Source organism: Pecten maximus, chromosome 14 (genome assembly GCF_902652985.1).
Source record: "Pecten maximus chromosome 14, xPecMax1.1, whole genome shotgun sequence".
NCBI classification, from domain to species: domain Eukaryota; kingdom Metazoa; phylum Mollusca; class Bivalvia; order Pectinida; family Pectinidae; genus Pecten; species Pecten maximus.
This window is the reverse complement of record NC_047028.1, coordinates 7387733-7401673: the sequence shown is the minus strand read 5'-3', so window position 1 is coordinate 7401673 and position 13941 is coordinate 7387733. Positions and strand designations below refer to the sequence as shown.

The following is a 13941-nucleotide window of genomic DNA, read 5'->3' as shown; positions in this document are numbered from 1 at the left end:
TGATTGCGCAATCATGTTACAAAATGGCTGCCGTGGCTGCAATGTCGAAGTTTTTACGAAGCCGAAAAATAACAACACTTTATTGGCTTTCCTTCCTTAACATCCTCACCAATTTCCAGCTCAATCTCACCAGTGGAACTTGAGAAGAAGTTTCAAATGTGTTTTCAAAATGGTGGCCATGGCGGCCATCTTGGATTTCAGACTGACCCGAAAAATAACAACACTTGGTCAGGACCATCCAAGCATCATTTCAGGCAAGTTTCAGCTCAATCTCACCAGTGGAACTTGAGAAGAAGTTTCAAATGTGTTTTCAAAATGGTGGCCATGGTGGCCATCTTGGATTTCAGACTGACCCGAAAAATAACAACACTTGGTCAGGACCATCCAAGCATCATTTCAGGCAAGTTTCAGCTCAATCCCACTGGTGGAACTTGAGAAGAAGTTTGAAATGTGAAAAGTTTACGCACGGCGGACGGCGGACGGCGGACGGCGCACGACGACGGACGAAACATGATGACTATAGGTCATCCTGACCCTTCGGGTCAGATGACCTAATAAAGAAACTAAAACAATGCATCGTTGTAACAGAAACATAACACAAATCAATGAAGAAAGCTGTTGTTTAGAGAATACAGAACGTGGATACCGTTATAAAGTTAGATAATCTCATTTTGTTCTCATCATTCCTGTAATTATGAATCAACATTAAAACCACATTGAATTATACCTTATTCAGTAATATTTGAGCAATTTTGAATTTTAAGAAACCTTTAATGTTTTTCTGAGACATGTAGACTAGATGTTTCAGATAGATTAAACATCAAAAATATGCTAATTATTTAACAATGACTTTTTAAAACAACAATGCAGTTCATGAAATATTTAGTCATACATCAGATACTTCATTTATGAGCAAACAATATCCCTCATACATCTTCTGTAAACTATCTATCTTCTATGTTGTATGACAATTGCCATTATAACAAATTTAGCGTTTAGGAAATGCCCATAATTTGAGATTATTTTCAATGACATCAGACGTCTCGTCATCAGAGCTGTCACTATCATCCATACAGGAGAAATGTCTCTGACCCGAGGAAGAGGCTAGGATGGGTAAGTATGGATGTAAACTGAAAAAGAAGAAAGATAACATAAAGCTTTATCCAAACTCAACATTCACAAAATAAAAACAAAATTTGTTAAATGGCTAATGACTGTAAAGGAACCACATCATCTTTTTAACAGTGTAAACTCCCTCTAGGTACGCAAGTTTTCCCACAGATCATCTTTTTAACAATGTAAAATTCCTCTAACATAGGTACTAACATTTTCTTCCACACTAATGCCATTAAGTCACATTATGTATACCAAATCATTGTCGCCCTTGATGCTCTTCTCAAAAAATAATATTGTGCTGCTGTAAAACTGTGTCTATAATTGATGTTTTTTCTATGTATTTCATGTACTTATAATATGCAAAAGGATGAATAAAAAGATTTTAAAACTGAAAAAGTCAAATACCAAGTCAAATGCAAGTTTGCCAATCTCATATCAATTTCAAAATTGTTGCTAAATAAACAAGGTGTAATTTTTCAATACATTTTCGCATCTATAAGAGTTATTTTTAGTGTATTTCTGTGCCCTGATTCTGAACTACATTTATTTGGTACAACATACCGCTGGATTACTCACCCCACTCCATTGACAGTGTCCTTGTTGGCCTGGAATTTATTGATGACCTTGAGGACAGGGTCCTGTCCAGGGAACAACTCCTCTGGAGCGATAGTTGTGTCCCAAACATTCACTGTACCGTCATGGCTACCAGAGAACAGATACTGCCCACTCCTTTAAAAACACAACATGGGTATTATACAACTAGAACACATTTATTGTGGTTATTAAGGAAATGGAGCTTCTTGGTAATTGCTATATTTTGTATTGATATAATTCATTTCTAAATCACTATTGAAAAGGGACCAAGAGTTTTACTGTACCCACCCTCCCTATTGAGGAGGGACCCAGGGTTTTACTGTACCCACCCTCCTTATTGAGGAGGGACCCAGGGTTTTACTGTACCAACCCTCCCTATTGAGGAGGGACCCAGGGTTTTACTGTATCAACCCTCCCTATTGAGGAGGGACCCAGGGTTTTACTGTACCCACCCTCCTTATTGAGGAGGGACCCAGGGTTTTACTGAACCAACCCTCCCTATTGAGGAGTGACCCAGGGTTTTACTCTACCAACCCTCCTTATTGAGGAGGGACCCAGGGTTTTACTGTACCCACCCTCCTTATTGAGGAGTGACCCAGGGTTTTACTGTACCAACCGTCCCTATTGAGGAGGGACCCAGGGTTTTACTGTACCAACCGTCCCTATTGAGGAGGGACCCAGGGTTTTACTCTACCAACCCTCCTTATTGAGGAGGGACCCAGGGTTTTACTGTACCCACCCTCCTTATTGAGGAGTGACCCAGGGTTTTACTGTACCAACCGTCCCTATTGAGGAGGGACCCAGGGTTTTACTGTACCCACCCTCCCTATTGAGGAGGGACCCAGGGTTATACAGTACCAACTCTCCCTATTGAGGAGTGACCCAGAGTTTTACTGTACCAACCCTCCCTATTGAGGAGGGACCCAGGGTTTTACTGTATCCACCCTCCTTATTGAGGGGGGGGGGGGGGACCCAGGGTTTTACTGTACCCACCCTCCTTATTGAGGAGTGACCCAGGGTTTTACTGTACCCACCCTCCCTATTGAGGAGGGACCCGGGGTTTTACTGTACCCACCCTCCTTATTGAGGAGTGACCCAGGGTTTTACTGTACCCACCCTCCTTATTGAGGAGTGACCCAGGGTTTTACTGTACCCACCCACCCTATTGAGGAGCGACCCAGAGTTTTACAGTACCCACCCTCCCTATTGAGGAGGGACCCAGGGTTTTACTGTACCAACCCTCCCTTTTGAGGAGGAACCTAGAGTTCTATTGAGGAAAGAAGGGTGTCTTTTACAGTATTAATGTAACCCTGTTTTTTTCAATGTCTATTCCCTATATTGCACTGGACTTTCCATAAAGTTCATGCAGGAAAGTAAAATACAGTTTACTTTCCTGCATGAACTTTATCTTACAACCATGTTTTCCTTCAAAGCAACAGTTTGATTTTTGAAAGAGTGAATGCTCTGTGTTGATTGCAATATTTCAATACTGAATGCAGATCTTCTATGATGGACATACAGGGGATTTATATTGGTCTGCCCTGAAGTACTCTTGTTCAAACAAGTCAAGAATATTTCAATTTTGTAATATTCAAACAAACAAAGCCGATCTTACGATACAGTGACTACATAGGTTTTCCATTTGGAGGTATAAATGCTGGTGTATCTCAATTAAACCAGTATTAACTGGACCATTGTCTCACCTGTCCAGTTCAAAGTAAATCCTCTGATTTGTCTGCACTTGTCTTAACGCTACGAATAAAATCTGTCCAGGATAACGCAAATCCCAGCAAATAATTTCAGGATCCTGAAAGTTTAAAAAACTTCACGATGTAAAATCAATCAATTAAAAGTGAAATTAACCAATTAAATACATGTACAATAAATAAAACCTTAACTATCATATTCATTATACATAGCATCTGTGTATTTGGATATGAAAATCATGTTTTGAAGGAAAAGACAAAGTCAGCAGGACTCTACACCTCCCCCTCCTCGGTAAATGTTATAGGTTATTAAACATGTACATGTTAAGTTATTGTGTATCATTTTTTTCAAGTGGGAATGATAAGAATAAACTATAGATATGATATCAGGCTAAGTACATACTTTGCGACCCCCACTATAAAGCTTGGTTCCGTCAGGCGAGAAGGCCAGATGAGTTACTCCCCCTTGCTGGCCATCAAACATACATGCCATTTCTCCTTTTGGTTCACAGTACACAGCAACTACAAAACATCGAAATCTACTTTTACATTTTACATGTATAATGTGTTCATTATATACAAACATCAAAATCTACTTTTGTTTTACATGTATAATGTACACATCATACACAGAACATAAAAATCTACTTTTGTTTTACATGTATAATGTACACATCATTTGTAAAACATCTGCAACAACCTCCATTGTTTTATTATCTCAAAAAATGTACAGTGACTATGAGGGATATATTTATCATACAATAATCCATATTCAAGTTTAAACAGTATTAATTTACGTAATTATTGTTTTACATTCACAATATAAAGAGGGGTCGGTAAAATTTCTGAAATCTCTCAATAACAATCCAGCATGAAACTAAACCATCCCTTTCCTGGAAGCTTTAACTGTAGTCAGGTGTCATGATTTAGTTTGACAACAATGAACAGATGCTGTTAGTAACACTCTGCCATCAGGTTACAGGCACTTTATATTACTTCTGGTGTGTTAAAACGTCCAATTAAATATCCCATGTTAACCTTTTATTGTTTTACAAATAACCATCATACTATAATGTAAAGTGTCAGTAGATACTCACTAGCCCTGGAGTAGGATCCTGCAGCGTACATTCCGTTGTCCTGAGGACTGGGGACGATACAGGATATTATACCAGGTTGACCCGTTTTAGCTGTAAAAAAGATTATCATTATAGACTTGTGATATCTATATAGTGCCTGTCATAATTGCCAGGAGGTCTCTACAGCCAGGTTTGACTGTCACAATTGCCAGGAGGTCTCTACAGGCAGGTTTGACTGTCATAATTGCCAGGAGGTCTCTATGGGCAGGTTTGACTGTCACGATTGCATGGAGGTCTCTACAGGCAGGTTTGACAGTCACTTTTGCATGGAGTTCTCTATAGGCAGGTTTGACTGTCACGATTGCATGGAGGTCTCTACAGGCAGGTTTGACAGACACGATTGCATGTAGGTCTCTATAGGCAGGTTTGACAGTCACGATTCCAAGGAGGTCTCTATAGGCAGGTTTGACAGTCACGATTGCATGGAGGTCTCTATAGGCAGGTTTGACAGTCACGATTGCATGGAGGTCTCTACAGGCAGGTTTGACAGTCACTTTTGCATGGAGTTCTCTATAGGCAGGTTTGACTGTCACGATTGCATGGAGGTCTCTACAGGCAGGTTTGACAGACACGATTGCATGTAGGTCTCTATAGGCAGGTTTGACAGTCACGATTCAAAGGAGGTCTCTATAGGCAGGTTTGACAGTCACGATTGCATGGAGGTCTCTATAGGCAGGTTTGACAGTCACGATTGCATGGAGGTCTCTATAGGCAGGTTTGACAGTCACGATTGCATGGAGGTCTCTACAGGCAGGTTTGACAGTCACGATTGCATTGAGGTCTCTACAGGCAGGTTTGATTGTCATAATTGCCAGGAGGTCTCTACAGGCAGGTTTGACAGTCACGATTGCATGGAGGTCTCTATAGGCAGGTTTGACAGTCACGATTGCATGGAGGTCTCTACAGGCAGGTTTGACAGTCACGATTGCATGGAGGTCTCTACAGGCAGGTTTGATTGTCATAATTGCCAGGAGGTCTCTACATGCAGGTTTGACTGTCACGATTGCATGGAGGTCTCTATAGGCAGGTTTGACAGTCACGATTGCATGGAGGTCTCTACAGGCAGGTTTGACAGTCATGATTGCATGGAGGTCTCTACAGGCAGGTTTGATTGTCATAATTGCCAGGAGGTCTCTACAGGCAGGTTTGATTGTCATAATTGCCATAAGGTCTCTACAGCCAGGTTTGACTGTCATAATTGCCAGGAGGTCTCTACAGGTAGGTTTGACTGTCATAATTGCCAGGAGGTCTCTACAGGTAAGTTTGACTGTCACAATTGCCAGGAGGTCTCTACACGCAGGTTTGATTGTCATAATTGCCATAAGGTCTCTACAGCCAGGTTTGACTGTCATAATTGCATGGAGGTCTCTACAGGTATGTTTGACTGTCACAATTGCCAGGAGGTCTCTACAGGTAAGTTTGACTGTCACAATTTCCAGGTATCCATGGGCAGGCTTGATTGTCACAATTGCCAGGACAGGTTTCTATAGGCAGGTTCGACAGAAGCCATATAAGAGACCAACCAACCAATTGTTTTCCCATAGACCTTAGTGTTAACGTTTTGGATTATTTCATTCAAATTCTTGAATTGAATATGACGATTATGGTTTATAACAAAAGTTTAGGGTCTGATATAACACCTAATCAAAAAAAAAAGTTGGGTCCTTCAGCTCAAATTTCTCCAGGGTAGCCATTTTGAAAATAGGTGAATTTCGCAGTAAAAATTCTCAAAAATCGTAAATGTTTACCTGTTTACTATTTTTACGTGAACTTTTGGGGAAAAAACCAATCGGACTTAAGAAATTTATATCAACATTTCTTATTGATAGTTACATATCAGGCTACATATCTATTTTCTCACTTCATAACATACTGGCCAATCAGTGGCTGCCAGACATTTTATCCTTGGCTCAACGTTCTATACACAGGGGCTGTTTCAAAAATATATTTTTTCAATTGGTTGGTTGTTCCCTATAAACGTTTATTATGACAAGTATTCTTACAACTTGTACATTCAGTCTAATTTTAGTTGTAAGTCAGTCCTAATGACCAGTTAGATTTACATATTTGTTTGTTTGGACCAATATCAGACAAGTCACTGTAATCTAGCATATCTCTTTACGTCACCAGTAATACATAATGTATTTAATCTCTTTACGTCACCAGTAATACATAATGTATTTACTTTTTGAATGTTGTGTGCTGTAGTATGTTGGCCTGGATACACAATCCCGACCAGGTCTTGCCAGATCAAATATCCGGATCACCTTGTTGAATCCGCAGTAAAGTTTGGTCCCATCACAGTTGAAGGCTAGACTGTAGGCAGATGTGATCTCATCCTGGTAGGAAAACGTATATTGGGTATAATTATTATCACCTAGAATGATTCCAGTCATTAATTATTTACTGGGGATTTAAAACATCTGTAAACCTCTAATTGCGTTGCGTTAGTAACTTCATGGTCTAAAATAATAAGGTACAATTAATCATTCTTTTTTTCCTTTGCTCAATAAAATGACACACAAGATGTTCCCGATTTATCTATTTTTAATATTTCCATGACAATTTTATCTTAAGCTAATTAGAAATGCACTAATTGCAGAGAGATAGTTTTTCTACTTCTTATAATACGTAGAAATAAAGGCTTCTTAACATCCAAGAAAAGTTATTTTTTTATTGTCGTCTAGAAGTCAACAATAAAGAAGACAACTTTTTCCTGGATGTTGAGAAGCCTTTATTTCTACGCATTGCCTTTATTTATTCATTGTGTTCACCACATGCTACTGAGCACCATTAGATATCCTTCTTTGAAGATTACCACTATTCGAAACGATTGGAGTGTGGGTTCTTTCCTATCTTTAGTTATACTTCACATAATGTAAACCCAGCAATACAGATGCATATCAATAAGTGAATCTGTTGAAAGATGATGATTTGTTAATATTTGGCAGCACAAAAATATAATGTATACATAAAGTACTGATTATCCTGTTTCATAACACAAGAACTGAACAAGCGTTTTAAGAACCGTTGACTTACAAGGTGGTTATAAGGGCGGTAGGTACACCTTATCTGGCCAGTGTTGGCATCCCACAGATGGATCGGGCTATCTTTTGATGTAGAAACCAGACTAAAACAAACATCAACAACTTCAATCTAGATATTGTTTCTACATGTGCTTCTTAAATAATTTGCAAGACTCTCCTACACAAAGTTCCCATAACCCTGACACCTACATATGGTAGACTCTATATATATATCCTACACAAACTTTCCATAACCCAGACACCTACATATGGTCGACTATCCTACACAAAGTTTCCATAACCCTGAAACCTACATATGGTAGACTCTTTCCTACACAAAGTTTCCATAACCCTGAAACCTACATATGGTAGACTCTTTCCTACACAAAGTTTCCATAACCCCGACACCTACATATGGTCGACTATCCTACACAAAGTTTCCATAACCCCGACACCTACATATGGTCGACTATCCTACACAAAGTTTCCATAATCCAAACACCTACATATGGTCTACTCTTTCCTACACAAAGTTTCCATAACCCAAACACCTACATATGGTCTACTCTTTCCTACACAAAGTTTCCATAACCCTGACACCTACATATGGTCTACTCTATCCTACACAAAGTTTCCATAACCCCGACACCTACATATGGTCGACTATCCTACACAAAGTTTCCATAACCCTGACACCTACATATCTACATATGGTAGACTACAAAGTTTCCATAACTCAGACACCTACATATGGTCTACTCTATCCTACACAAAGTTTCCATAATCCAAACACCTATATATCTACATATGGTAGACTACAAAGTTTCCATAACTCAGACACCTACATATGGTCTACTCTATCCTACACAAAGTTTCCATAATCCAAACACCTATATATCTACATATGGTAGACTACAAAGTTTCCATAACTCAGACACCTACATATGGTAGACTATCTTACATAAAGTTTCCATAAACCAGACTCTATCCATTTTTTTCCTCCAACTAACAGACATGTCTCTACACTGCATTTATTACATTTCTTGTCCCATATCTCTTGTCTCTGATATCAAATTACAGATTTGTCCTTTCCCTTATCTAAATACGTGTTAATCCTTACCATTGGGTATTTGCATCATCAAACACCATTTTGGGATACCAGCAATAATCATAGATCGTATCAGTCTCTGTTAACTTCAAGGCTGATGTCTACAATAAAAACATATGCTTTACCTCATTTGCTTTATACAATGATTTCTTATGATTTTTTTTTAATCAAAGAAGACAATTTGTCCCATAAATTGCCATAATTCATATTAAAAGATTCTATCATAAAAAATCAAATTACATTAATATTTTTCTAAAATTAAGAAGTGCTTTCTACAATGATTTCTAATGATTTTTTTTTTTTTATCAAAAAAGACAATTTGTCCCATAAATTGCCAAAATTCATATTAAAAGACTCCCTCACAAAAATACAAATTACATTCAATTTTCTAAAATTAAGAAGTACATGGTATATATCACATGACTTACCTAGGTATATCAGTTTTGTTTTCAATTTGGTATTTCTATATTATCATTACAATTTAATTCTGTATTATACAATACACAATTACAGTATAACTTAGTACCCATGTCAATAATATCTGTCACTATACCAATATTGGTAATTTACAATCAATATATGATAAACTGAAGCAATACAACACTTTCCCCTACATTTCAGGATAAACACTCCAAAATGTGTCAAAATGTGCCATCTCATCACTTCAAAGACAGGAGGTTTTAATGGTCACCTGAGTTCGGATATCTTAATACAGATACAGGGTATACGTAGCTGATTGGCTGTTTTTAAAACATGAACAAATTAGTATTATTCAAAGTGCCAAAAACAATAAAACTTCCTTATCTAATATCAAGTATATACGTGTACAGATTTAGACTGAAAAGAACATGTATTTGATTCTATCAACTCTGGATCCAAACAAGGAAATCTTTTTTAAGAAAATTCATTTGTACAATGTAATTCCATTCCATTTACAGAAGTACAGAAAAAAGGAGGCTTTTATATATACAACCTTCAAACCCAATTTCGATTAACCACCTTATGAAACTTCTGTCTATGAAAAGCATTTGATTCTACCAAATCCGAGTATTGAGAAGAGTTTTTTTGGTTGACCTTTGGCTATGGGAGGTTTCTGCAAAATTTCATTGAAAAATGGTTACGGATATATTTTGAGAAACGTCAAAAATGTCAAATTGTTTTCAGATGCGCATAAATGACAATGACATAAGACTACAGGTCACTTAAATATGTGTAACAAAATACCATTTCAGGGATATCCCTGTACTGTGCCTCATACACAGGTTGTGGCAGGTTGAACAGTCTCAGGCAGTTATCATTACTATTAGTAAGGAGACACGTCCCATCCGGGGCCCTAAAGGGGGAACACAAATAATACCAATATTATACAAAACTACAAAAAATATCAGACAAGTCTTCCTAGAGTACAATCCACTTAATATCCAAAGAAATATACAAAAAAAATGGATTCTATTCCACTCAAGAAATAGATGTTTTCAATGGCAACATCAATAACTTATCAAATTGATATAACAGTGTAAAATACAGAAAGTAAATATAACCAAATTACCTCATATGTCATTATCGTATACTTTATAACAACATCCACAATGTTATATGTTACTTATACCATAAATCAATTTCAAAAGGCAAAATAACAATACATAGCGTACAAAGTATTTTGTTTTTCCTCCCTTTATAAAAGTATTATCTCTTATTTACAGAATCTTATAGATATTTACAACCTACAAATGAAATTATAAAACTCTCGTGTTCAAATAAATAATATAGTAAAGTATGTTAAACACTATCAAGATTGATTACATACATACCAGTATATGTATTGTTTTGTTTTCCATGCACTCACCACTTGCAGCCTTTGAGAAAGTGATCGTCTCTAGTGTTAAACTCTGTACTGGCCCCGGTTACATACTCTGGTTTCTCTGTGAGCACCATACCCTCCTGGCTACAAACATTAAATTGGTTCATTTGTGAGTTTTACAAATGAAAATGGTGCCTTAAAAGTGCAACATCTCAGATAAAGTTAAGATTATTATCAATTGAAAACAAGAATAGGTATTGTTTATCTATATATACAATACCAAAAGTTACAAACTTTTTGCTATATTACCACCTTCAAATGTTAGAGCTTCTAATAATATCAACTACTACACACTAACAAAAGTCTATCATGCTCTGCCTCAATAAGTGATCATTACAGGTACCCTATTATCATTTTTCATTTTCTGGAGGATATGGATGTTATTTTATGCATTTTGTATATACAATGTATATGCTGTCAGCAATGTAACATCTTTAATCTAAATTAATGAAGAGTCAATCAAATATTCAAAATTATTCTGACAGTATATAAATGCAAGATGTATAACTGGTCTCTCTTCACTTCATGAATTTAAATCCTCGGGTCACATTTTCCCTGATGAAACAATAATAATAAGTGTTTTCAATAAAATTAAGAAATTATCGATAAAATATATCCCTTTTGTTTTACAGAAACAATACACAGACATTATTAAATAGCTTACAAAATCTGACATTGTGTCACAGAAAAATATCTAGACACTTAAATAGAATAAATTTGTCATTTAACAGAGAAAATCAAACACACAGTTACATGTTGTGATTTAATTCTCTATGTCTATATTATCTGTGATAAACAGTTGTTTACTGATAACCCCTATTTAATTCTATGTCTATATTAATTGTGATAAACAGTTGTTTACTGATAACCCCTATTTAATTCTATGTCTATATTAATTGTGATAAACAGTTGTTTACTGATAACCCCTATTTAATTCTATGTCTATATTAATTGTGATAAACAGTTGTTTACTGATAACCTCTATTTAATTCTATGTCTATATTATCTGTGATAAACAGCTCTGTTGTTTACTGATAACCCCTATTTAATTCTATGTCTATATTATCTGTGATAAACAGTTCTGTTGTTTACTGACAACCCCTATGTAATTCTATGTCTATATTATCTGTGATAAACAGTTCTGTTGTTTTAACCCCTATACCTGTAGTAAGAAGCATCATCTGTCTGACCGGCACTTGACATGTCGACTTTGTCATCACTTTTAATTTCTTCACCATCAGTACCATCAGCTGTAGAGGTCTGCTGCACTTCTGTCTGGGAACATATCGATTCAGGCTGTACACAACCTGTATCCATGTCAGAATTTCCAACAGTTATTTCTGTTCCATTGGTTTCTCTATCAGAGTCAAACACATCTTTGCTGTCATAGATTCTGAGTTTGATACACAAGCATTTTCACTTCTGAACCTTTTACTTGGAGGTTCCTTACTGTGCATGTCAGTACTTTCATGTTGGGAGGAATCACCTTCTGAAAGATTTGTTTTTTTTCTAGATAAAATATTGATCCCATCGTCGTTTACCTCAGAACCCAATCCTTGTGGAGTTGAATTTAAAGAACAGGTTTGTAATGTAGAGTTTGTTAACACTGTATGAATACTGCCACCTGAACTCTCCTCAGAATTATTTTTTATCATTAGTCCACTCGGTAGCTGCTGCTGTCCCAATTCCGTTGCTGAGAGTTTATTTCCTTCATTACTGATCAAGTCTACACCACACATCTGTTCCTTAGATGTCTCCAAATCCTCTGCTTTGTTAGTTAATTCCTCCCTCTGATGTGTAACACCACTTGCCTCCTCTTTCTGACCTTTAGCACCTTCTACCAAATTATGATCACCTTTGTTAAAACTTTCCTCGTTACCTCTGCCTACTGCATAGTTTCCTTGGTTGTTTGAAAAAAATTCACCTGACAGGTGCTGTTTATCAAGTATTTCTGGCTGGTCTTGTAATCTTTCAGGATCTGCAGAAAATCCCTGACTTGTTGAATCTTCATTTTCATTTCTAGCTTCAGTTTGATTGTCAGTTAGATTTCCAGGTATGTCAGCTTCCATTTCAGATCAGTTGTTACTTTGTTGCTGTCGGTACTATTCTAAAAATGTTTCCATCTAGTTCATCTTAGCTTCCATAAAACAAAAAGTCAAAACTTAGCTTCACAATGCTCTGTCTGTATATGAAGCATATGAACCTTTAGTTCGGTTGATAAGTAATTTTGTGCATCTGAAAATAAAATGTAGGGAAATAATCAGAGATTATGCTGACATACAAACTCCAGTTTTTATTTATGTAAAATCTAGAGAATATTGCATAGACACATAATATTGCTTTGTCATGTAGCAATGTAATTGTTAAGATTCTATTATGTAGTATGGTGGGATTGAACCCACATGGTCAGGCAGCTGACCTCCATACCTTTTATGTCAGATTGGAGAATCAAAATCTGTTTGCCTATTACATAGACATATGACATATAATATGAGCCTGTGTGATGCCAAGACAGTCATTAATAGGCTAATAGCTACAATTGTAGCTGTATGAGCCTGGAACAAGAATGATAGGTACAGATCTGGACCAAGACTGGCAGTATGAATTTTAAGGACATGCAGACTTAGGGGACCAGACATACCTGTCCGACCCTCATGTTAGAACGGATAGTGTAATATATTTTGTCATCAAGCTGAGTGACCTATTTCTTTTACACATTATTTTCTAAATACATCAGGTTTTTCTACTTTTATCCGTAGCTGCACTTTAAACCACTCACTGTACATAACCCCATTCATTCATCTGCATATACAACAGAAACAATTAATCCTCACTAGGCCTATTTTCAAATTATATTTATACCTACTCTAGGTTGCATGTGCCTGGGTTCTGCAACATTAAACATACCGATTAAAGTGGGTTTTTTTTAAAATCCCACTATATATATATATTCTATATGCTACAAAATTAATCATTTTGAAAGATCAGCACCTGTTACTACATTACAGTATATACGTAGTTGTAGTGGTGGGAAATCCCTCCTCTTGTAGGAGAGCTAGCTGTTTATACTATATGTTGATTATACGATCACAGTGATCAGTCACGGTCCATTGATTGCAAACACAGGATTTTAACACAATTACAATAACAGAATGAGGAGGCAGCCATTCAAATAGTAATAATGTTCATTTCCCCCCCACAAATATCACGAAATGGAAAGTTAGCATACACGCGTATATCAATTATATAAAAATTGGAATACTAAATAGCATGTTTCGTCGGTTGACATTGATGGACGTACCAGAAGCTGCACATTTGTTAGAGCACAAACGTAAACAAGTATACTGAACATGCACGCATGGAGGCAGCCATATTGTCGTAACGGAGTGAATTT

At 36.7% G+C, this 13941-nt stretch overlaps 1 protein-coding gene across 1 annotated transcript; it reads right to left on the bottom strand.

The window, feature by feature from the left end:
- Positions 1-558: 558 nt before the first annotated feature.
- LOC117342723 (telomerase Cajal body protein 1-like) lies at positions 559-13927 on the bottom strand. The gene is made up of 12 exons (XM_033904939.1): positions 13849-13927; positions 11710-12782; positions 10533-10631; positions 9911-10019; positions 8699-8787; positions 7592-7682; positions 6738-6891; positions 4514-4603; positions 3820-3938; positions 3414-3517; positions 1693-1845; positions 559-1130 (listed from the first exon to the last, which is right to left on the bottom strand). Exons 2-12 carry the CDS (start codon positions 11862-11864, stop codon positions 989-991), a joined length of 1305 nt encoding a protein of 434 aa, XP_033760830.1. The 5' UTR covers positions 11865-12782; positions 13849-13927; the 3' UTR covers positions 559-988.
- Between the last annotated feature and the right edge of the window lie 14 nt (positions 13928-13941).